The 25,812-nt window shown below is 48.3% G+C and overlaps 1 protein-coding gene across 1 annotated transcript in view; it reads left to right on the top strand.

The window, feature by feature from the left end:
- Positions 1-25,812, top strand: part of DZANK1 (double zinc ribbon and ankyrin repeat domains 1) — a 1,079,146-nt gene that overhangs the window by 601,559 nt on the left and 451,775 nt on the right. Inside the window, exon 13 of the mRNA XM_086926915.1 lies at positions 10,229-10,436. Coding sequence (XP_086783041.1) covers positions 10,229-10,436 — 208 coding nt within the window. The remainder of the gene's footprint in view (positions 1-10,228; positions 10,437-25,812) is intronic.

The following is a 25,812-nucleotide window of genomic DNA, read 5'->3' on the forward strand; positions in this document are numbered from 1 at the left end:
ATGCATCCCAAATGCAAAAATACCGGTCGCAAAGGGGCAGATTCTGAGAATCGGCCCGTTTGCGACCGGTTTTTAGCTTGATGCATCTATGCCAATATGTGCTCTTCCCTTTTATATGCAACACATTGGACACGTTTTAGTTTCAGAATTACCGGAAGACCATGACCATGTTAAGGTGGCAAGTAGAAGAGTGCATTATCTGGTCGAGGGTGGATTAATGTAATCCAAGAACTCCTCAAATTTAAAATCATACTTTAAAGATAAAAAACTATTGGAGAGAATCCTAGCTGGAGTTCAGATAACCAGTTCTCTAGCACAAATTACCAATACCTGAATTTCATAATTCTACACTCTAGGGTTTCAAATTCGCCATCTGAATATTCATCACTTTTCCATCTCTCCATCTTTCTTACTTTATTATTGGATATAGTGCTCAATTCGGGGATCACGCTGCTTTACTGAAATTTGTTGTGTTTCTAATGGCTACTTTGAGCTAATCGTAAGCACAAAAATGACCGACTTAGGCCTGAGCCTTTCATGAGGACTTTCAGTGTCAAACTCACCCTCGAGCTCCCAGCTTGAAAGTGTTATCCTCGTCCCTGAGTATTCTCTGTTCCCTTGAGTGCTCTCCATTCTCACTGCATCACATGCCAGTTCTTCTGTCCACCAGCAGCGTCCATGGCTCTGATAGCTTCCCTTTTGCCACAAAGACTCCCATCCAATCTGTCGTCAGGCTTCAGTAGGCTTTCAACTGTGATATATAACAATGCATTGTTTTGGGCTTCATTTAAAAAATAAAAGAAAGGACAAAATAACATTATTTGTTCAATTTTAAACGCTACCACTTTTAATTCATCCCTACACTAATCTACAACTTGACCTACAAATCAAACACTGTATTGTAACCAGTTTTTTTTTCACAGGTGGTATTCCCATTTATCCATTACTTAACACTGCAGAACAAAAGGTGGTATCTAAATTGCTTGCAATTTGTTTTTCAACGAGCAAAATATTTCTACACCTCCTTTTTCCTACCTTCACCTAGTGAACTGATCTTTTGGTGGGCCAAATGGAAAAAATAATTTATCAAGTATTTAAAAGAATGCTGGTCAATTCTCTCTCCTGAGGAACAAAAAAAAAACCCTCCATGTTAATAAATTGCTTTGGAGCGGGGGCCAGAAAATATTCAAGGATGTTCTCCATCTATTGGGTGAAGGGTCTGATTCTACTTGATATTGCTTTAAGGAAACTTACTAGACAGTTCTTACCTAGGCGGTCTACTATTCTTGAACGCTATTACTTTGGTATGAGAGAAGAGAGATCTTATGAAATGGTGGAAGAGTATGTTACAACCTTAAGGAAGTTGGTTTTCACCATGCAGCTGAGGATAGCATTATGGATACATTTATGTTGAAATGCAATAATAATAAAATCTGGGAAAAATGCTGAATAAAGGACGATCAGAAGCTGAATGGAGTTCTTACCATAGTAAAATGGGTTCAGCATTCCATGGCATGTGTAAAACAGTTACACAAAAACTCCATAGCTGATATATATACACAAAGGGCCTCATTACGATGTCGGTCGGATAGGCACCGAATGGCAGGCGGATGTTCCAAACTCGTGTTGGAACCTAGGTTTCTGACTGACTCAGAAACATTTCCGACCAATGGATTACAATCCAAAGGTAACCATTCGGTCATTCTGAATCGGTTCTGGGCCACATTTGGAGAATCCGAGGCGGTCAGAGCCGAATCGTACAGCTCTACGGACAACGTTTCAGACCGATGTATTACGATGTCAGATTCAGACAGCCTTTCCGAATAGGACTGTCCAACATGGAACGGCTGCCAGAAACTGACTTTGGGGGCCTGTAGAAAGCCCAACTTCACCCTGAGGCCTCCAATTGGGGCCCGGGGGGGGGGGTGGGGGGGGGGGGGTACCCTAGGTAACCCCCTTTGAAACATGCACAGTGCCTACCACAGGGTGCAAGGTTTTCTGCAACCACCCCTTTTTTCAATGGGAGCCTGTGTTGTTGGTCGGATCACAGGCTCCCATTGAAGTCAATGGGAGACTTTCCTAATGGTGTTCGGAACCATCGTAATCAGTCGGTCAGAACAAATTCCGTCAAGAAGTCAGTCGGATTGCTTTCCAACCAACATTGTAATGAGGCCCAAAATGTATTTTCAAAATTAAAAATGACCTAATAACTTGTTGATAGTGCCAAGGCCAAATGTTTCTGTTTTCGTTATGGTAATTCCTTTCATTTAGCTAACAGCACAGCTAATCCAGCCAGCAAGCTCTTTTGCACACATGTGTCAAAAAGGTCACTTTGGCAAGTGCCGCAAATGTTTTTCTAGTTAAGAAACCATCAATGAAATCTCATCTGTGAGTTATGTCTTGAAAATACAATGTGAACATCCGTCTTATCTATCTTCACTGAGTGGTACAAGTATAACCATGATGATGGACTCAGGGCACTTCTCTCATTAATTTCAGAAGTTGATTTTGCACAATTTTTCAAAGACGAAGTCATTCAGCAGGAGCCTTATGTCTTACAATTGGTGGTAGAAAAGCAGTTGATTTGGTTGAGTATTTTGAAGCCTATTTCAAATTTAGAGGGAACCATACCTTAGTAAAAATCTATACATGGATGTAATTTAGGGGCATTGGTTTTGCTACCCCTTGGATAAACCCGATTAAGGCAAAAGACCTTGATTCATGTAAGCAAAAAATGGCTTTATTTTGCCTGTCTCCTACCTGAAATTTTCTCTGTTTCAATAGAAGTCAATGGGGAAATACATTCTCCCGATTTATGTTTTAAAATCTCCCACTTTCCTCTTCTAAAAGTTGGCATGTATGCTGGTCATGCTTTTGTGCCCTTTGCAACCTCTGGCCCCCGGTTTTAAAGGCTGCACCATTTTCATGTTAGAAATATTTCTCCTCTTTGTGAAAAGGTAAAAGGCAGCGACTCTAGGCAGCACCTGACTGGGACTGTACACAGTTGAAACGTGCAACTGTTTCAGTTTTTCCATGGAGTGAGATGTTGCCAAGCAGCGTTTATTTTCAGGCCTCACAGGCTCCACCAAGCACAACTTAGCTTGCAGTAGGCTCCGAGTTATTGATTGTTTCACTGGTCTGGACAGGAAAAAAAGAAATTACAAGGGCTTGAGGAAGTAGGTGTCGCGTCCACCCAAGCTTTGGAGCACGCAAATGACCACTTCACACATGGAGCTCTGCAGCGCACGTTTTTATTCTTTGGTATGCAACCGTTAACTGAACGCAATAAGTCATAAACTTTATTAACCACACCCAGATACCTCCCAACTGATTACGTAACTTTGTAAGGAGTTCGGCAAGGACCACAAGGGCCTAATGCAAATGATCACATAACACTACATCTCCCTTTTGTTAAATAAAAAGTATGGACAACATATACGCATTACAGTTCCTCAATGAGTGGTCGAGGTGGTCTTACAAATTTCCAGATCAGGTGGTATGAGGTGAAGGAGTTGCACTGTTATCTGGCATCTAAGATGTAGTCTCAGATGCTTGACTAGGGCACTCAGCTCTTCTATGGATATAAACAGAGACATCCTAGGCTGTACACGGGCAATAAGAACACGCATTCATACAAATGGTTCTGTTCCTCATCTAAGCAATAATGACGTTCAATGTGTGATGTATGATTGATCTTTACCCTTTTTAATGGTCATAGAGGCCCTGTGCAGCTTCCAGCTTTGCACTTGATAGGCCAGTCAAAGCGAGCCTTAGCTTTCATAATTATGTTTCTAATGGTACATCCACTTCTGTAATTTCACTTCTTGTTGCTTCTTCAGGGCCCAGTGTCGCATGATGTCACCTTCTGTGATATTATCAGGGCTAAAAGTCATGATGTCACATAGGATCATATATCATGTGATGTCACTTTTGCTACCTCCGGTGATTTGATAACACTATGTACCTGTAAAAGGCAGTATTATTCTAAGTTGGCATCACCAAAAGTTATTAGGCATTTACCTAGATCATAAATCGAATCTGCAAGTATTGGTTGACAAGATCGATTTGTTTACCTAATAAGTTGCTCAAGGAGTTTGCCGAAGAATTCTCAAATTTAGTTGGTTTTGTTAAGGGCTATATATACACCACATCTGTTTGGAACCGAATGCTGCTCCAGTTTCATGTAAAATCAGAAACATACCCATTTCTCTACAAGTCTCAGCTGAGAAAGATTTAGACTTATTTTGTGCTAAAGGTATCATTAAAATTGTTAAAGCCACAGTGTTTAGCACCCTTGGTTGTAGCTACTAAGACCAACGGGGAATATTAGGTTGTATATTGAACTAAGACAGTGTAATGAAAGACTGATGGAAGACCGATTTCCTTTGCCTAAAATAACCAAGATGGTTAGCTTATTTTCTGTTGCAAAATACTTTATCACACTTGCCTAACGTCTGAGTATCGGCTGGTTAGGCTAACAGCAGATTTTAAGAACTCATCATTTTGTATTACTCCTTTTGGGTAATGTTCCATTGCAGCGTTTTTTCAAATGTTGTTGACTAAACTGTTGTGTCATCCACCAAATGTTACATTTTTTTAAGATGATCTCATCTGTAATGACACTCTTGAGTGATTTGAGTTCAATAAAATGGGTCTTAAAAGTTTTCAAAAACAAAGGTATAATCTTTAACTCCTTCCATGCAGAGGCCGTAATATTTACGTCCTCGGCTGCAGTGTAAACAGCAGAGGGATTACTTTTTTTTCTTTTTCAGCTTCGGGAGCTGGAGAAGAGTTTCTCCAGCTGTCTGAGGCATTTTGTTTTTCTGTGTAGTGATGATCGGCGCACATGGTGCGCTGACCTCATTACACTGAAACTGAAAGTGAAATGACCTGTTTGGCTCAGCAGGTAGGCAGAGGTATTATTGAAAAGGGGAGAATCTCCCCTTTCCAATGGTACCCTTCCCTAGTTGGTCCCTGCTTGGGAATCGCCGAAGTTGGGTGATCCCCAAGCAGGGATCCACCCGCTAGACACCAGGGAGGGAGAGCGCCCCCTTCAGCAAGAGCATTTTCTACCCCCATATAAATCTGCCCATTTTTAGTCTTTATGCCCCCTCAGGGTAAGATGGGGGAGGTAGCATACCAGACCCCAGGGATTCTTTTGTGTGTGAAAACCTAGGGGTGGGGACTGTCCTAAAAGGACTTTATATTGCCCCACCCCTTCCTAAAATTGGCACAATCTTTCTACGCCCCTTGGGGTGCAGATGGGGGCAATAGCACCCGATCTGCCCCCTGGGGAGGCAGAAAGCCCACTAGGCACCAGTGATGATTATTTGTTTTTATAAAAGAGGGATAGGGGCTGCCTACAATGAGCATGCCAATGCCCCCAACACAAAAGGGACAGTCTTTCTGCCCCCCCCGATTCCCCCAAAAAGCCCACTAGACACCAAGGATTTTTTTTCTTTCTAAAAGAGGGGTGGGGGCTGCCCAGAATGGGTGTGCTTGTTTCCCCACAGTCCAAAACAAAAGGGACAGTCTTACTGCAGTTGGGTGTTATTACCCTCGGGCTCCCAACCCCGGGGGGGGGGGGGGGGGATTGAGCAGAAAGCCCACTAGACACCAGGCATTTTCTTTTTTTATAGGAGTGGGACGGGGCTGCCCAAACTGGACATGCTAATGCCCCCACCCTCCAAACCACCGATCTGCCCACAGGAGGGCAGAAAGCCCACTAGACACCAGGAATTTTTTTATTACAAGGTAAGGGTGCTGCCCATAATGGGTGATAATAATGCCCCCAATGCCCCCACCGCCCCGAAGAAATAGCCACAGTATTTCTGCATCCCGGGGAGGCAGATGGGGTATTATCCCCCGGAGAGGCAGAAAGCCCACTAGGCACCAGAGATATGTTTATGGGCATGTCAGGGAGCAGCCCCTTAGGCAAGGGTTGCTCCATTTTTCTGTGAACACATTTTGGCTCAGCGATATTTTTAGGCATATCTGCTCCCAAGGCAAACAGAAAACCACTAGACACTAGTGAAAGTTTCTGTGTGAACTGGAGTCCGGCTGATGGTTTGTGTTAACTGGTGTTAGGCTGGCTGTGTGTGAACCTGCACTTTGCTGGAGGTGTTTGTGGACTTGTGCTTAGGTGGCAGTGTGTGTGGACTAGCGCTTGGCTGGCAGTGTGCGTGGACTTTCACTTGGCTGGCAATCTCATTGGCTGGTGCTTTGCTGGTGGTGTGCATGGATGGCGCTTGGCTGGCGGTGTCACTTGTGTGGATCCTCCCAGCATTTTATTACCCAAAATCCCCAGAAAACCTCAAATTTATCTTAAAAAATCACGTTCCTCCTATTTCTGTGTCGGAAGGTTGTGTGATACCCACTCCGGCACAATTGTCTCACCACCCAGTGTTTCCCTCAGTCTCCCGAAAAAAATGATACCCCACTTGTGTAAGTGCCCAAAGGAGAGAACCTAAAAACGTATAACAGGGAAAACTGAGGGGAAACCAAAGTGGGTCCAGAAGGGCAGTTTTTTTCATTTTTTAGGCAGGCACTGCTTTGGGCACCCACACACGTGAGACTTGGGGGGAATGCTGGGTGGGTAGACGTTTGTGGCTCCCTGCAGATTCCATAACTTTCTATCACAGAAATGTGAGGAGAATGTGTTTTTTTTCTTTTACATAGTTTGTGGTTTGCAAGGGATTCTGGGTAACAGAACCTGGTGAGAGCAACAGAAGTTACCCAGTCCAGGATTTCCCTAGGTGTCTAGTTTTAAAAATGTCCAGGTTTGCTAAGTTTCCCTAGGTGCCAGCTGAGCTAGGGGCCAAAATCCGCAACTATGCACATTGCAAAAAAAGGGTCAGTTTTCACTGGGAAATTGTGGTGTGTCAACATTGCGTTTTGGGCCATTTCCTGTTGCGGGCACTAGACCTACCTTCACAAGTGAGGTACCCTTTTTATAGGCAGACTTAGGACAATGCTGGGTGGGTGCAAGTTTGTGGCTCCCCACAGATTCCAGAACTTTCCATCACAGAAATGTGAGGAAAATGTGTTTTTCTTTTTTACTAAGTTTATGGTTGGCAAGGGATTCTGGGTAACAGAACCTGGTGAGAGCCACACAAGTCCCCATCCTGGATTTACCTGGGTGCCTAGTTTACAAAAATATACAGATTTGTTAGGTTTCCTTAAGTGCCGGCTGAGCTGGGGTCCAAAATCCACAGCTAGGCACATTGCAAAAAAAGGGTCAGTTTTCACTTAACAAATGTGATGTGTCCATTTTGCGTTTTGGGCTGCTTCCTGTCACAGACACTAGGCCTACCCACATAAGGGAGGTACCATTTTTATCGAGAGACTTAGGGGAACACAGAATAGTAGAGCAAGTGTTATTAACATTTGTGTTTTTATCCATTTCTGCCTTCCAAATGTGAGACTGTGTGTCATTTTGAACAATACCCTCTAGTTCACATGCTAATATGTGTACCCACAAATTAATAGATGCATTTCATAAATATATAGGTTTCCTTGATACCTATTTTTCACTCTTTATATTTTACCAAATGAATTACTGTTTACCCGGTACACAATCAAAAACCATTGCAAGGTGCAATTCAGTTATTGGCTCTGGGTACCTCGGTTTCTTGGTGAACACACAAGCCTCATATATCCCTGCATCCAGAAGGGTCCCATAGGCATAAGGGTATATAGCTTTCAAAAATCTACCACAGTTCAAAGAAGTTACCGGTGAAAATAAAATGTAGGCACAAATGGCTGTTTTGTTCAACTAAATTTCAATATTCTTTTATTTCAACAAGTTATCAATTGTAAATTCTATTTTGAGGAATTAATGTGTTCAGTCCATGTTATACATATGGATGTTGGTCAAGTGAAATCTGTTCTTAATTTCTCTTTTCCAACAAAAAAGATGATGTTCAGGCCTCCTTCTGTATGCCAGAATTTTATTTCGGTTTTGTTTAGGATTATTCCAGAAGATCCAGTACATCAGGAAACTTCTAAGGAAAGGTTCATCTTTTGTATGGGATAATGAGTGTGAACATAAGCTCCTTGACATCAAGAGTTTTTTTGGAAAGCTCAGAACTTGGAAAGTTTTATACTTGGGTTGCCTTGCTCTCTTAGTACATATGCTAGTGCAAGAAGGACATTAGATTACTCTTAGGTTTTACCTCTAGAGACTCCACTATACTCTACCTTAGGCTTTTGCCCTATATCTGTACATTAAGACATTTAAAAAGTGTTTGCGGGGTACTAAATTTTTAGTATATTCTGATCAGAAACCTCTTCAAGAGGTCTTTGCAAAAAAAGTTTTTGAACAGTATTTCCACCTGACTTTGCAAGCGGATAGTGGCATTATAGGATTATCATTTTGAAGTTTTGTATATTCTAGGAATTGCCTACAAGACACCTGATTACTTTTCTAGATTAACAAATGATTATTTGAGTGAATATAAAGATAATTATATATGGTGGAAGATGAGCTTAACATTTGTATAGTTACTTTTAAATGTATTTCTCGTGATGAGTATTTATTAGATCTGGATAAATATCCTGTGATAAATGGTGTGTGTGTTAGTGTCTACAGGTAAATGTAGTAAAAATATAGATATTGTCATTAGATGGTGTGGTGAGATTTGTCATGAACTTCTTGTAGATAATAGTTTATTTTTCAGAAAGTCCATACTCCTGAAGGTGAGAGAGAAGATGGATGGATCTGTCACATTGAGGGACAGCAAGGTGTATAAAATGTAAAGATTAAGAGCTTCCTACTGGTGGCCAGGCATGGCTCTTCAAACAGAGAGCAAAGTCAGAGACTGTCTAGATTGCACATTAAGTGACAAGTCAAATAAATTATAGCCTGTTCCTATGGTCTGCAGGAAATCCCTGCAGGTCCTTGGGGTGAAGTAGCTTTTGATATTGTGGGACCCGGCTCTCTAATGCCTTGAGAGTCAAGAGATTTCTGCAGCTCATGTTATCAAATTTTCTTTCAGATTTTTTTGCCGGGGAGACCAATACCAAGTGTTTCCTGATTTAATTTGGCATACTGTTGATTTGGAAGTCTATGACAGATTTCCTGCAGGCTAGGGTTATTTGACACAAGAGGTGTACATTGTGCCACCCAGCAACTAATGGCATGATTGAAAGATTTAACAGAACCTTTAAGGAAGCTATTCAGTACTCAAAGGGGAGGAATTAGAGAGAAGCTGTGAGGAACTGAAGAGAAGCTGTGTGTGGACATGTGGAGCAGTACAAGTTAACTCCAAATACCACTACAAAAGTGATACCGTTTCAACTGTGCCGCAGGAGGAAATCTTGCATACTGGTGTCCTCTTTGGGTGTATTCTATATCAAGGGATTGAGATGTTTCATGTGGGGGAACTAAAAATTCTATCAACAAAAAGGAAATAGAACAACAGTTTAGGAGGAAATGGTAATAGGATGGGAGCAAGGCTGTCAAGGAGTTGAATTGTAATGTAGTTCATGTTTGGATTCCAAAGAGGGTGCAAGGGACAAGTAAATATGTTCATCCTCAGAAAGTCATAAAGAAGCATAGAAAGTTCAGTGAAGTTGGAGAATGGGTGAGTAACAATTGACATTTTGTTTTCTTTGTGATGTATGTTTGCTTATACAGTTAGTCTTTTTGTGCCTTTCATGGTGTAGTGTCTCTCTGTATTAGTGTCTTGTCTGCTTGTTGTACCAAAGATATGAGGTAGCTTGCCCCAGGAAAGTGCCTTGTGATCACAGAACTTACTGGTTCTATGCCTCCCTGTGTGTTCCTTGTAGAATGTTTTTAGGTGGACTATAGAGTAATTTACTGCTGTAGCCTCTTGGACAATGGATGTGCACTGGAGTATTAAGTTCCATAGTGAACACCAGAACACAAAGATCAGCCTGCTTACTGGGTTTCTTCTAAGCCTCTACCTCAATATGTCAGATGAAATAGTAAATAAATAAGAATATCCATATTTTATTTTGAGAAAGGCCCTACAAAGCTTACTCTTTTCTATTTAAATCACGTTGTGGCAATCGGGTATTATTTTATACATGCAAGCTATCAAACTAAAACAACATTGTATTATTTTGTGTAATTCATTTTATAGAATTGTTTTTAGACCACACAACAGTTGTATGACTTACAAATATGTAAATAATGTATATTGTTTTTATTGTCTGCATTTTGCCACTTTATATCACTTTAAGTGATTATGGCTTGTGTTTGCAGGATGCTGCTTGGAAGCCCTTAATTGTCGCTTTGCCAAAGTCAAGGTTGGGCATTGAAAGAATGGACAAAGGTACCCAGACTGTAGGCCTGTTCTACCCATCGAGTAAGCTCTTGGAGAAGAAAGACCTAGAACTGGCATCTCAGAAGGAAATGAATGACAAAATGAGTGATCGTAAGCCTCTTCTAACAGCTATTAGCCCCGGAAGAGGTAAGAACAACAGTGGCCTTTGAATTTTTTTATTTCTTTTAAATGTCCCTTTGCTCGACATGGATGGCAGTGTCTGGTTGTGAAGATTGTGCGACCGGCAAGGGGACACATCAGAATAGTGGTGATGTAATGTCTTTTTTCAGGCCCTGGATGAGGTGCGCTGCAGCATTTAGGGTGCCCAGGAGGGGTGCCATTGTGGAGTCTTGAAGGCCTTAGAGCATTCAGATGTCATATTACAAGTGCTTGACCAACAGCTCTGAAGTCACTTTTAGGAAGAAATGGCTTGACGTTCTTTAGAAAAGAGAGCTGGAACCAGGCTGTCTTTGTTTTTTGGCTATGTGTTCCTTTTATGGTGAGGTTTGTGTTCATAGTGAATCCACATGACTTGGAATTCAGTGAAAGTTGTGGTGTGAAGCCATCAGGTTGTACTATGCCTTTAGTGTTCGAGGCAAATATCAGGAATTCTGTACTTGGTTGAGTTGAGCTTCAGGTAGACACTGCACGCCCGGTTTGGATGATGTGCAAGTAGTGTCTGAGGCATTAGATGTCTGACGCAGAGGAGACTTTCAAGTAGAGATGTGTATCATTGGTGTATTAGTTAATCTTGATGCTATCTGTGAACAGATCATCGGAGAGGCAATGGTTAGCACTGATGTACTCTTGAAGGTGAGCATGGACTGCTTTTTCAACTATCTTGGAGATGAATAATAGGTGATTGTTGGGGCGGTAGTGTAGTTGGAGTGATTCAACTACACTACAACTAGCCACTCTGCCTCTAAAAAAGAGAAGCTTTCTTTCTCTCCTGAAGGAAAATCTGTGGATAATCTGTGGAAACATCAAAAATGCCACTTAAAATGGCATTTAAACAGTCCAGGGCTCAGTCAGAGTTATGTCAGATCTTCGTTGTCGTCAAAAAAGACCCCATCGACGACAAAATCACCCCAGAGTTCGTCAATGCTATCTCCGTCAACGGATGAACCAGTAAGATCTATACCTTCGACAATGCAGAAAATAATGGCCTCCGTTGACGATACTGTTGACGATACCACCGACAATCACAGTCTCGCCTCCGTCGATGTCCCACTCGTCGACACACCCACCTTTGACGATGGTCCCACTCTCGTCGATGCTTCCACCGTCGACGACGACCTCCACTTCAACAACATCATCGTCGACAACGGGTATTCCGTCGACTACGAAGACAACGTCGACAATAATAACAGTAATGGCACCTACAGCTGTCCCTATGTCTCCTTCCATGGTCATCTTGTCGACGATCATGCCGAAAAGGCTTACTTTACTACAAGTAACTCCTATTTTATCATCTAAATTATCGTCTTTGCTCCTGTCTATGAGGGGCTACTACCACGACCCTTCATACATTTCTTCCTTGCCTCAGAGCCATTTTTTGGAGGAGTCAGAGGATGATTGGCTGTTCAGTCCAGCATGCAGCCCCTCTCAGCTTCATGTCAAATACAAAGAGGATGATGAGGAAGAAGAGTATTATGAGCCTCATCAAACCGTACACAGGCCTCAGGTTTTATTGCTTCATCAGGAACCTGTGGTACAGATGCCTGTGACATTGGTACAGGAATTGGCAGCTATGCTGCAAGATTACCATACTCGTTTCCCAACTGCGGCTGATCCCATTCAAAGATAGCCTTCTCCTCCATCTATTTTGCATACTTCAGGTTCATCTGTTCCGGCTGCTGGGTCTCAGGATATTGTACCAATACCACAGGACCAAGGGGTACAAGATGATGACGAGGATGCAGTCGCCGAAGAGGGCGAACTTCCTAAATCACCAAAAACCGTGGATGAATGGGAGGATTATGTAATCCCTACACCATCATTGACAGTTCCTCAGGCAATTGATTCCCCTCCGGAGGACATCAGAGGTTTTCATGCAATCATGGAGAGGTCATCAACACGATTTCACCTGCCTATGCCTGTTAAGCAGTCCGACTGCTTTCTCTATGATTTTAAAGATCAAAGCAGGAAATTGGTTCGCGCCATTCCCATAATCAAACATATTTGGGAAGAGGGCGTCAATATTATGAAGAACCCTCTCTCTGTACTCACAATTCTTCCCAGGATTGATGATAAATAGAAGGCTCCAGATGATGCCCCTGCTTACCTGTCTGGTCATCCTAGGCCTGACTCTGTCAACTCTCAGGCTGCTCAGCGCAGATCGAGAAATCCATCGGTACCGATTACTGCGCCTCCTGACAAGGATGGTAGGAGGCTCGATAATTTAGGAAGAGGTTTACTACCCTCATTGGCAATCTTAGGGAGATATGACCTCCAAATGTGGTCAGATATTGCTCCATACCTCGAGTTTTTGCCAGAGGATAAGAAGCAGGATGCGAGAAAAAAATTCTCCTGGAGGGGGAAAGAGCAGCATCGGAAACTATCAACATTTCCATGGATCCAGCCTCCCTAGGGTTCCGACAACTGGCTGGAGCAGCAGTCCTCCGTCGCCAGGGTTGGCTTAAATCTACCACTTTCCGCCCGGAGATAGGAAGCAAAATCCTCGATATGCCATTTGATGGGGATGCGCTCTTTGGCAAGCACATTGATGATGCCCTGCAAGAGATTAAAAAGTACACCAACACTGCCAAAGCCTTGGGTACACTTCAGTACAGGAGGATTCCTTTTCGAGGCGCCCTTGGCAGAGAGACTTTCTCCTTTCGTGGAGGTTACCAAATGTACCAACCCCAGTCTTATCAGGGCAGATATGGTTTTTTGTTTCAAATGTGTTTTATTGATTATTCCAGGAGAAGCAACAGTAGACATCTTGACATAATGTAAAGGCAATAGGCATATACAGCTGGCGGGACAGACAAGCATGTCTTCCCTGAGATTGAAAGGCGAAGCGAGGTACATATGCCAAGAAGAGAGTACGATATCAAGGAGGCAAATGTTAAGCATTGCAAGAAGGCAGGACAATAAAAACAACAACCAAACCCCCCGCCTGACCCCAACCCGACCCCCCCTCCCCCACCCCAAACAGTGTGCCATATGTCAGCATAAAATCGACGAGTGGGCCAGTGATGATTGGTGCGAGTAGCCAAAGAGTCACCGAGAGTTATGTATAGTGTCAGTGAGGAGTAGAACCCGGAGATATTTAGGGCATGTGACTTCATTGAATTCTTTGGAAAGGCTGGTTAACAATGGAAGCCATGTTTTTTGAAATGTAGTGGTGGAATTTGTGAGTGTAGCCTGTATGCGTTCCATCCCTAGGGTGAACCAGAGCTTGTGTAACCACCCTGTGTGGGTGGGCTTAGTCGTCGAGCCCCACAGTGATAAGATGTGTTGCGTGGCTGCCTGCATGGCGATCCCCATTTGACGACCCCGAATTGATTTCAAAGGAAAGGTGAGTGCATTGGGGAGTCCCAGTATAGCATACGCCGGGAATCTTGGGATTTCAGTTGCAAAGGTGGAATCAATGTCGTCTAGTACTGCATCCCAATAGTTCCGGATTTCCTGACAATCCCAAAGGAGATGGGTTAATGTGCCTCGCTCCCGCAGCCCCTCCAGCAAAATTCGCTGCGTGATGGGTTCCCCTTGTGGAGCCGGACCGGGGTGAGGTGCCAGTACATTGCCAGTTTTACCGCTGTTTCCCTTGCCGCTGTGTTGCGTGTGGTGTGTGAAGCCCTATAGTACACGTAGCCCCATTCCCTAGATGTTAACGTCCTACCTAGTTCAGCCTCCCAGCGCTTTTGACCTGGTGTTTTATCTGGAGTGTGTGGTGGCGTGAGCATCTTGTAGATCTCTGATATGAGATGTTTGTCTGTGTCTTTGGTTAGTAACCATTTCTCAAAGGTCGTCATTGGGCGACCCACCATGGTGGCGGTGGCCGGGTCAGCGAGCCAATGTCTAAGTTGGAAATATTGGAAAAGGTGAGGATTCTCTATCCCGTACCCTTGTTTGATTTCTGAGAGGGGAAGGAAGCCTCTTAGATCAAAAAGGTCACCGGCAGAGCGGCACGCAGTACCACACCATTGTGAAAATGCACGTGGGTCATTGCCCGGAGGGAATTCTGGGTTATCCAATATGGGGGTGAATGGGGAGGGGAAGGTTGTCAAACCTCTCTTGAGAGCGACCCTGTCCCAGACCTGCATAGTTGTGCGGGTAATAGGTGATTTTAATAGGTATCGTGGCCGATGGTGCCTGGCGAGGAATGGAATCCTCCAGAGCGGAGTCTGAGCCATGGCCCTATCCTGGAAGAGCCATCTCTTTTCCGACTCTGGCCTATACCACTCCACTAGATAGCGGAGTTGAGAGGCACAGAAGTATTGTAGCAGATTGGGAACGCCTAGGCCTCCTTTGTCCATGCTCTTATACGCCAGTTGTTTATGGATAAGCGCGCGTTTCCCCTCCCAGATGAAGTGATGGAGAGCGGCCTGCAGATCTTTTAAGGTGCCCGCTGGGGGCGTGATCGGGAGGGTCTGGAAGAGATAGGGGATCCTAGGTAGAACTGACATTTTCACCGCCGCGACTCTCCCCAATAGAGAAGAGCGGCTGCTTTGACCAGCGCGCGAGATCCATCCGGATCTGGGTAGCGAGGGATTTGTAATTAGTTAGTAACGTCGACTCCGTGGAGGAGGCGAGGGTGATCCCCAGGTATGGGATTTGAGTGGCAAGCTGAAGACCGCTCCCCTGTCCAATGGCAGAGTCATTAGACTGCGCATTCTTGCCCAATGGTAATATCAGAGATTTCCCTCTGTTAATGCGGAATCCCGAGACGGAGCCGAATGAATCAAGCTCCTCCATAAAGGCGGGTATAGAGCGGTCAGGGTTGTCGAGGGCAGCTATTACGTCATCTGCGTATAGGCTTATCGTGTGGGGTTCGCGTCCAAAAGTGATGCCTCGAATTTCGGGATTGTTCCGGACCTTCTGCGCTAGGGGCTCTATATACAGGGCGAATAGAAGGGGGGGGAGAGGACACCCCTGTCTCGTGCCGCGCTGGATTTCAAATGGGTCCGAGCGACATCCACCCAGTCGGACCCTAGCCTGGGGGTGGTGGTAGCAACAGGCAATCCAAGAACGAAAGCGATCACCTAATCCGAAACGCCTCAGAACCCGTTGTAAATAGGTCCAATCCACGAGGTCGAATTCTTTTTCAGCGTCGACGGCAAGCAGTGCGGAGTCTGAGGTCTGAAAATGGGCTTTGTCGATCAGATGGAGTACTCGTTTAGTGTTGTCACTACATTGTCGGTTGGGCACAAAACCCGATTGGTCTGGTTCCAAAATCCCGGGGAGGCAGGGGCCAAGACGTGCGGCAAGAATGCCAGTAAAGAGTTTTAGGTCGAGGTTCAGTAGTGAAATAGGGCAGAAAGCAGAGCAGTGTGTAGGTTTTTTACCCGGTTTTGGCAATACCACCACCTCGGCAGCCAGCATATCTGAGGGGATGGCACCAGGGCCCTCAAAAGAATTGAAAAGTCGGGTAAGCACCGGAGCTATCAGCTGGCTGAAGGTCTTGTAGAATCCTGCCGAGAAGCCGTCTGGCCCCGGGGACTTAAATGGGCGTAAACGGGATATGGCTGCCAGCACCTCGTCATGGCAGATGGGGGCATCCAGGGTGTCTGCGTTTGCCTTGGAGAATTCGGCGACCGCCGTTCAAGTACGCATCTACCTCCTCAGGAGATGTCCGTATAGCGAGGCATAATAAGCTCGAAACCTTTCGGCAACCTGAGTGTCTTCTGTGAGAACTAGTCCGGTGTCGTCTGTGAGACCGGTAATCCTGGAGCGTTGGGTCTTAGCCTTCAGGGCACTGGCTAGTAAACGGCCAGTTCTGTTACCCCCGACATAATAGGTATGTCGAAGGCGGAGTGCTGCGAATTCCGCCCTGTCAGTATCCAGGCTGGCTAGTTGGGCCCTAGCCGCTTTTAGTTGTCTCCAAACACGTGGAGCGCAGGTGCGACTGTGGACCTTTTCTAATTCCGCGACACGCGCTGTGAGTTCCTCTCGTTTAGCTTTGCGATCTTTGGCCTCAGCGGCTGCTATGGCAATTCGTTCGCCGCGGGTGACCGATTTCAGAGCCCCCCAGAGAGCCGTCATGGATATCCCCGGCTTGTCGTTAGTGGCTAGATAGTCAGTAATGCAGTCATTGATTCTTTTAGTAACCTCTGGTCGCTGCAACATGGTTTCGCGCAGGTGCCACGAGCCCCGGGGGCGAGGAGACGTGTGGAGTTTAAGCAATAGTTCTACCGCGTCGTGATCTGAAATGGCCGCAGGTATTATGCTAACCTCCTCAAGGGTTGTGAGCAGCTCCGAAGAGCCTAAGAAATGGTCGAGCCTAGCGTACGTGCGGTGCACGTGTGAGTAAAAGGTGAACTGTGACGCATTTGGGTGTTTAGTTCTCCAGAGGTCTACCAAACCCTTCTCTCTTAGCCACTCGATTCCGGTCACCGAGACCGCACCTGTCTCTCCGTAGCGGTGCCCTAACCTATCGGCATGTGTGTCCATAACTATGTTGAAGTCCCCACACAAAAGTAAAAGCGATTTAGAGGATTGAAACGACTCTGAAATAGCGCCTTTCAGGAATGCCTCCTGTCCCGTGTTCGGGGCATAGAGAGAACCAACTGTGAGATGTGTGTCTCCAAGCTGAAATGTGTACGCTAACAGGCGGCCCTTAATCTCCCCTATCTTGTTTCCCACCCGTCCCCGAAAGTGTTTGGATATTAGGATTGCCACTCCAGCATTTTTTGTGGGGAGGAAGGAAAAGAATTGTTGTGGAAAGGCGTGGGAGCCCATTCTATGCCAGTCCTTTGGCAAGAGATGGGTCTCCTGCAATAAACAAATATCAGCCCCAGAATTTTCTAGGTAGGAGATGATCGCTCTTCTCTTAATGGGGTTATTCAACCCTTTCACATTGAGGGTCAGTACTTTTAATGTGGTGTCAATCATGGCCAGGTGAGCTTGTGGTATAGCTTAGAATCAGAGTCATGTACATGTGGTGCATCAGAACGCAAACAGTAACCCCCCCTGTAACATCGCAGACCACCCATGACCTCCCCGTGGGCTGTGTTCGTCACTGATCGTGACTGGCAAATGAAAGACATTTTCAATCTGTCGTCGACAAAACCCGTTTGGCACACTGGTTCCCGCCCTTGATCCCTCCCGCGATCCCCAAACCCCCCCAAACAATCCAACTGTCAAACTCTATGCTCAAGTGCAGAGTCCATTGTTCCAGATCTGAATAACTTTCCCCTCCCCCCATCTCCCACCCCCCAACCCCAAAATCAAGAAAAAGCATAGTCCCAGTCCTGTTGGTCCACACAGGGCTGTGGTAGTGTTTCCTGTATGGGTCATTCCCGATGGCGGCCTCTCCGGCCCCCGCCCAACTCCCTGCCACCGCATGGGCAGAGTATGTGCTATAGGTAACCTCCCTAGCAAAAGTACCAATCATTCAGAGGAAGAGGTCTCCTTGGCCACCTCCGCCACCGCTGTTGCTCGTTTTTGTGTGATGACAGAGGCGTCTGGTTTCAGACGGTGCGACAGGGATTGCCTATAACTCACTGTTTGCCACCCCCCCTGGACGGCCCTTGCGATTCTCTCGTTATAGGCTCATCATCTTCCTGGTCGAGTCCCAGGAGGGTGCAGGTGTCCTTAAGCGACCGCAGTTGATGTACCCGTCCGTTCCATTTGAATATTAGTCTAAATGGGTGGCCCCATGAGTAGGGGACCTCTTGTTGTCGCAGGAAGTCCGTTGCTCTCTTGAATTCTTTTCGTTTTTGCAGAGTGATGGTTGAGAGGTCCTGATATAGGGCTATGGGGTGACCCTGAAATTGAAGGGGCTGGATTCGCCGGGCTTCCCGGAGGATCCGCTCTTTTAACGGAAAATCAGGGAGGAAGGCCAAAATGTCTAGCGGCGGGGCCGAGGCTCGCCGAGGCAGCCCAACTCTGTGCGCCCTGTCGATGCGAATAACAAAGTCCGCCGGCTCCCCCAAAATGTTCCTGAAGAGGGCTTGCAGGTATTCGGTGATATCAGTCACCTCTGCCTTCTGAGGGACCCCCCGGACCCGTATGTTGTTTCGACGGGAACGGTTTTCAAGGTCCTCCGCGTGTGCTTGGAGGTCTAGCTGCTGGTCTGTGAGTCGCAGGACCTCTTGTTGGAGCTGCGCAATTTCATTGCTTCTGGTTTGGTCTGCCTCTTCAATGGCGACCACCCGCTCTCCAAGGCTCTCCACATCGCGCCAGAGCTCTCGGACCTCACCTGCCACCTCCTGCTTTAAGGATTTGAAGTCCTCTCTGAGTGAGTTAAATAGTGTCTCTAGAAAGGATCTGGTGATGGGTATCTGGTCATCTGCAGGTGTTGGCAGTGATTTCGCGGTCACCGGGAAGGGTGGATCTTTGCTGGGTTTGGGCTAGGACTTAGCCAGTAGTTCACGGAGCATCTGGGGCCCTTTCTTTCCCCTCTGTCCCGCCATGTTGTGGGCAACCCCGGAGACAAGCAGGCGATGGATTGCGGGGGCCCGTAGTAGGTGCAGGAGTCCGGCGTTGCAGCTTTTGAGGGGTGAGTTGTGCTGTCACAGGTCAGCTCACCCCCCGCGCCACCCGGGGCCAAGACGGCAGATGCGGCCAGTCGCCCCCCAGCCAGCCAAGAGTGCAGCGAAGTTGGCCCCTTTCTCCAGCTGGTCATACACCCCCCAAATGGGTCGCAGTTCAAGACTGTGCAGTAGGGGCTTGTGAATTGCGGCCTCCAATGTCCCAATGTAAGTGTGCCCAGTCCGGCCTCTCAGGCCTATGTGTGATGCAGCTCGGGCCTCTCCCGTCAACCCCACGCCGGGGGCTCGATTGTGCCCCCCGAGCCTTCTAAGGTGCCCACCTCCACTCTCCTCACCTCTGTGCTCACTGGTCTGGGAGCGGTCCTTCGTCACGATTCTAGCCCTCCAGCGCCGCTCCGCGCTCCCTCCGAATGTACCCCGGTTCTGTGGGGCTACAGGGCCACCACGGCGCCGTCCTCGTTGGCTGCGTCGGGGTCACACCGGTCCGCATGGGCACTTTCCAGGCCCGATTCACCGTGGGAGGGGGGGCAGCGCCGTGCAGTCCGCCGCTGGCAGTGTCCGCTCCTTCCTTGCAGAGGCACACCGGTCGGCTGCTCCAAAGACCGCAAGCGTCGGGGTATGAGGCCCGAAGCCGGGGCCTCGATTTTCGCGACCTCCGGCCAGGTCCCGCCTGATCACCGGCCGGGTCGCGAGGATGGCGATTCGCTGTGTTTTGGTCCACAGCTCCGGGGCCAGCAGCGGGGACTCGACCTAGCAGGCTCCGCTCTCGGCTCGTCAGGCTTGCCAGGCTTTCCCCCAGAGACTTCGGGGCAGCGGGCGTCTGGGCCGGTCAGGCCTCCGGCGCGGCCGCCATTACGGGCCGCGGTTTGGCGTCCTCCGGCGTCCGGCCCCCCCACAAGGCACGCAGGTCAGTGGCTCGATCTCGGGGCCGCAGCTGCTGTGCGACACCTCTCCCTGTGCTTTTCTCTGCTGTTAGGGGAGATTAGGGGATGATTGCAGGCGTTTAGGCGGGATCGGGCAGGGAGCCTCGGAGACCTGCGTCCGATCACGCCGCCATCTTGGACACGACCCCCCCGCAGATATGGTTTTTAACAGCAACATCAATAATACAGAGCCCCCTTGCTGCCTCCTACAGACAACAGAACAGGAGGAAACAGCCCCAACAGGGCAGAGATAATGGTAGGAAACAGTGACTTCTACCCAGCGCCTGCAACAGTCCGGCCACACTTCAACACCAAGACGCCGAACATTTCTCGTCATTTCAACCAATGGGAAAAACGGACCTCAGACATGTGGGTTTTGGAAATAATCAAATTCGGACACACCCTAGAATTTGTAAACCTCCCTCTGCCCCATCCACCTTTAAAGAAGCATCCACCACATCTAGATCTTCTCAAGAAAGAGGCAAGGAGTATGTTAAAAAAAAGGAGCTATAGAGAAAGTGCCTCACTCTCAAGTGGGAAGAGGTTTTTCATCTGAGGAAGCTGAACAAATATCTGCAAAAGAAATCCTTTTGCATGGTTACTCTTCAAGAGATCCTGCAACTCCTAGACCATGCATACTTCATGACAACATCAGATCTGCAGGATGCATACTTCCCAATCCACCCCAAACATCAAAAGTTCCTCTGTTTTACTGTGGCAGGTGCGCATTTTCAGTTCAGAGTTCTCCCTTTTGGCCTGCGTTCAGCTCCAAAAGTTTTAACAAAATGCCTTCCTCCATTTGCAGCTCATCTCAGGCTGCAGGGTCTGCATCTTTTCCCATATCTGGACGATTGGCTAATAAAAGCTCCTATCTTTCTGGCAGGCCTCAGAAGGAACACTTGTTTTAATCGCATGTTTCAATCTCTGGGGCTGTCTCTCAACTCCCAAAAGTCAGTTCTCTTTCCGTCTCAAAGGATTCAGTTTCTGGGAGCAGTTTTGGACACTATCCAGGACAAGTGATCCTTGTCCACAGAAAGACAAATACATCTGATTTCTCTAGCATCAGACCCACGAAAAAGAAGGTTCGCTTCTTTGAGGAAGATAAAATCCTTTCTCTGGATGTTGTCCTCTGCAATCCTTTTGGGTCCTCACTCCCATCTCAGAATGAGACCTATCCGAGAAGAACTGGACAGTCATTGGCTTAAAAAAACAGGGTCGTTCAACGACCTGTTAAGGATAGCCCCAGCTACGCGGGTGGCTCTGCTTTGGTGGCAGCGCTCCAGCAATGTCTCGACCGGGCTTACTCTTCTTTCTCCCCCACCAGAATTCATTTTGACGACAGACGTGTCTTTCGAAGGATGAAGTGCGCACTTCCAAGATCTCTGCATAAGGGGAAATGGTCCAAAGCATTGTCAAGAATGCACATCAATTTCCTGGAGCTATGAGCTATTTTTCTGGCTTTGCAGTCTTTTCTTCCAAGACTTCAGGGGTCATCAGTTCTCATAAGAACCGACAACACCACTTGCATGCATTACCTGAACAAACAAGGGGGGACTCACTCTCACATCCTATCTCAGGAAGCGCAAAACATATGGAAGTGGCTCCTTTCTCATCACATTACTATACAGGTGGAGCATCTGCCAGGAGTAAACAAAACTCTGGCGGACACTTTGAGCAGAACATCAAATTCTGTAGTAGGGGATCTCTGTGTATAGTCATAATCTAGTGAATAGTCCCGCCCATGTGCGTGGACCGGTATACACCTGTTACAACGCATTTGTTACAACGCACTACCATTACAACGCGACTTTTACAACGCATACCATTACAACGCATTGCGCTGGGGGGCGCTCTAGGATAGGGAATAAGTATAATTTACTATCCAACTCCTTCCCTAGGGTCCACGGGGACTGGAGTTAGAATAGTAAATTATACTTACCACTATCCAGCACCTCAAAGCGCTATGCTTTGTAATGGTATGCGTTGTAATGGTCGCGTTGTAATAGTAGGTAGTTGTAACGGTATGCGTTGTAACATGGTACATCCGCGTGGACCCCGGCAATCAAAAATAATCTCTTAAGTTGTCAAAATAATGCAGAAACTGCAAAGACACTTAAGAGCGAATTTAAAGACAAATAATGCAGCCTATATCCACAGGCCACACTGTCCAGTACTTCAACTAGAAATTCCACCAAAAAACACCACACATAAAACAGCCTGCAGTTTCTACCATAGAGAAACTTGCCTCCCCCAGTCAAAGACTCTGGAATGATAGAGAGGAAGGTAGGGACAGACAAGCCCCATAGGCTGCCATTATGTGGCTTAAATAGGATACTGTGCCTTTAAGAGAACTTTCCAGAACTTCTCCCAGTATCCCAGAATGCATAGCAGGTCCCTCTACTTTCAGTTCTTTTTTCCGGCTCCTGCTTACAGGACCCTGGCATTGAGCTCTCCCTTTTTCAAGGGTTTATTGGATTTGTTTTTGCACTTTTGATTTCTAAAAGTGTTGCAGTTTACTTCTTGGTGTTCTCGTCTCCCTTTTTGTGCTGTTTTAGGGGTTTTAGGGCTCTAAAATGCCTGGCCTTTTTGTTAAGTGCCCAGCATGTGAGAGGAAGAAGGCCAAGAGTGACCCCCATGATGTCTGCATCGTGTGCCTTCCAGAAGATCATGTCCCTGAGGATTGTGTCATCTGCCAGCAGCTTTCTGCTCGTACTCTGAGGGACAGATTGAAGATCAGGCTGGCTGGCCTGGAGGATAGGCGTCTGCGGGCTGCAGGTGGGTCTGGGCAGGCTGGGAAGGTTCCCTCTGCCTCTGCTGAGGCCCCTGGGGGGCTCCCCGGGGGCAGGAAGTCCAGCAAACGGTCCCATTCTCCGTCGAGAGGGATGACGGCGGTGTGCTCCCCTTCTCCCCGGGGCTCCGGGTCGAGACGGCGTGCCGGCTCGACGTCGAAGGAGAAGCCGCCGTCGAAGCCACCGTCGACGTCATCGTCTTCGTCGACGTCGAGATCTTCCTACCGACGCCGAAGGCAAAGTGACGTGCATCGGCGCTCGCCGTCGAGGCGACACCGCCGATCGACGTCGAAGGGCTCCTCGACGTCGAGAGCATCAAGATGACGGCGACGTTCGTCGTCGAAGACGGAACGCTCGACGTCGGGAAGGCGACGTGCGACGCCGCGGAAGAGGAGGTCGACGTCGAGGAGTCGACGGTTGACGCCGAGGAGAAGAGGGTCGACGCCGAGGAGACGGCGATCGACGCCGGAGTCCAGGAAGCGTCGTTCGACGCCGGAGAAGCGTCGCTCTGCATCCAGCAGACAGCGGTCAGCGTCTAGGAGTCGGTCAACCTCTCCAAAACGGCGCAAGAGGGATTCTAGTCCCAGAAGTCACGCTGCTTCCAGTGGAGGACGCAAGAGGAAGCGGTCGCCTGCTTAGGGGGCTGGCTCTCCGCACCCTTCGCCTAAAGGGTCACCGGGCTCGGTGTACTCCGAAGTGTACACGCCATCTCGGCCCAGGACTCCGACTCCTCCTCCTGTTCCTAAGGAGGACCCTCCACCCAAACCGCCACTGCCTTCAGGAGACCCTCCTCCACCTCCGGTCCCTCCGCATGGGCCCACCCCGCAGCCGAAGGTTCCTCCTCCGAGGTCCACTTCCCTGCCGTCCCTGCCTGTTCCTCCTAAGGGGACTCCAAAACCGAAACCCCGGGAGGAACCGACGAAACCCCGTGAGGAACCAAGGAAGACCCCTCCACGTAAACCGAAGGAGCGCCCACGAGCAGGCAGGTCTCGCTCTCGCTCTGGGAGGAAGGAGAGATCGCGACGCAGATCATCCACGAGGTCGAGACACCGCCGTAGGAGGCGCGAATCTCGCTCACACACAAGGTCCTCTGGGACCAGGGATTATTCCCCTACCCTATCGGGGTCACCGGACACGAGAGTGTCCCCGATAGATGCCCTGGTGGCGTTTCAGGACGTCCTGTTGAGGGGCGCTGCGAAGTTGGGCATATCCCTGACGGTGCCTACTCCTAAGACGTCGGTCATTTTCGAGACTCTACATCAGAAGCACCTGTCTCGTCCTCTCCTGCCTCTGGTGCCGGGCCTGGAAGAACCGGCTATGGCTCTGTTTCTCACCCCTGCGGTGACGAAGGCGGCTCCATCAAGATTACTAAAGAAGTACCGGGCTCCCGACTCGGATCCGGCCTTTTTGAGAACGGAGCCTCCGCCTGACTCTGTCATCGTCACGGCGGCCCGCAAGCAGCATGCCACCACTCCGTCCTCCACGGTTCCCCCGGATAAGGAGTCAAGGTGGATGGATTCGGCGGGGAGAAAAGTCTGTGGAACTTCCGCTACCTCCATGAAAGCGGCGAGTGCCACGGCTCTGTTGGGCCGATACGACCGCGCCCTCTGGGACTCCCTCGAGCGCTTTGCGGAGCATTTACCTCGGGAGCAGCGTGAAGACTTCATGGAAGTACTGAGTGAGGGGATGCTGGTGGCCAACCAGATAATCAGCGCGGCAGCGGACTCTTCCCTGTTGGCGGCTCACGGATTTTGCCACGGAGTCAACCAACGGCGCCACGCATGGCTCCGGCTTACGTCCCTGAAACCGGACGCACAGCAGAGGGTGGCCAATCTGCCGTTCTCCGGCGAGACCCTCTTCGGGAAGCATGCGGACGATGAAATGGCCCGCATGAAGGCGGAGGCCGAGACGCTGACGGCTGTGGGCCTGGAGAAGCCCAAAGAAACCAAGAAGCAGTACCGCCCTTTCCAACGGCGGTTCGGCGGACAAGGCCGAGGACGGGGACAGGCTTCGGGGCAATCGCAACAGCAACACCAGTTCCGTAAGCCGTTCCAGAAGCGCCAGAAGGGCAGGGGAGGCCAGCAGTCGGCTCCGGCGCCCAAGGGCCAGGCTGGGTCTAGGCCCTAGGAACCTACTTCCCCCGGATCTGTTACCCACTCCGGTAGGGGGAAGCATTCAATTTTTTCTGGCAGAGTGGAGAAAAATTACTCAGGACAAGTGGGTGCTGAATATTGTTTGCAATGGATACAGTCTTCGGTTCACCAGCCCTCCTCCAGCTATTCCCCCGGTCAGCTCGCTGTTTCAGCTGCGCGAGCTTCAGGCGGAAGCGGATGTCCTGTTGAGGAAAAGGGCGATAGAAGACGTACCTCAGTCTCAGAGAGGAAGAGGTCTGTACTCCCGGTTCTTTCTGGTTCGCAAGAAGGACAAGAACGAGTTCAGGCCCATTCTGGATTTGCGACAGGCAAACAAATGGATTCGCAGGGAAAAGTTTTGCATGCTGTCGTTGCATCAGATTTACCCTCAGTTGCAACAGGGAGACTGGCTATGCGCTATAGACCTACAGGATGCTTACTTCCATGTGCCCATTGCACACAAACACAGGAAGTTCCTGCGGTTCCAAGTCGGCACCAATCACTATTAATACACAGTACTCCCATTCGGACTGAAGTCTGCGCCGAGAACGTTCTCGAAGTGCATGGCGGTGGTAGCAGCGCACCTGAGGAAACACAAGGTGTTCGTCTACCCGTCCTTGGACGATTGGTTGATCAAGGCATCCTCCTTCTCGGAAGCGCGAGCACACTTCCAGAAGACGTGCGTTCTCTTGAACAAGCTGGGGCTGCACATCAACATGGCCAAGTCTGTCCCGACTCCGGTCCAATGCATACAGTACTTGGGAGCCTCCATCGATACGCTGTCAGCAAGCGTGTCTCCTTCGGAAGAGCGACGATTATCACTCCTTCGGAAGGCTCAGGCTCTTATGACGACTCCATCTACAACAGTGAGGACGGTGTCTTCTCTACTGGGATCGATGGCCTCTTGTATCTTCCTGACGCCACACGCACGGCTGCACATGAGACCGCTGCAGGAGTGCTTGGAGGACCAGTGGGATCAGAGGAAAGGATCTTGGGACGACAAGATTCGACTGTCGCTG

Source organism: Lissotriton vulgaris, chromosome 6, assembly GCF_964263255.1.
Source record: "Lissotriton vulgaris chromosome 6, aLisVul1.2, whole genome shotgun sequence".
In the NCBI taxonomy this organism is placed as follows: Eukaryota; Metazoa; Chordata; class Amphibia; order Caudata; family Salamandridae; genus Lissotriton; species Lissotriton vulgaris.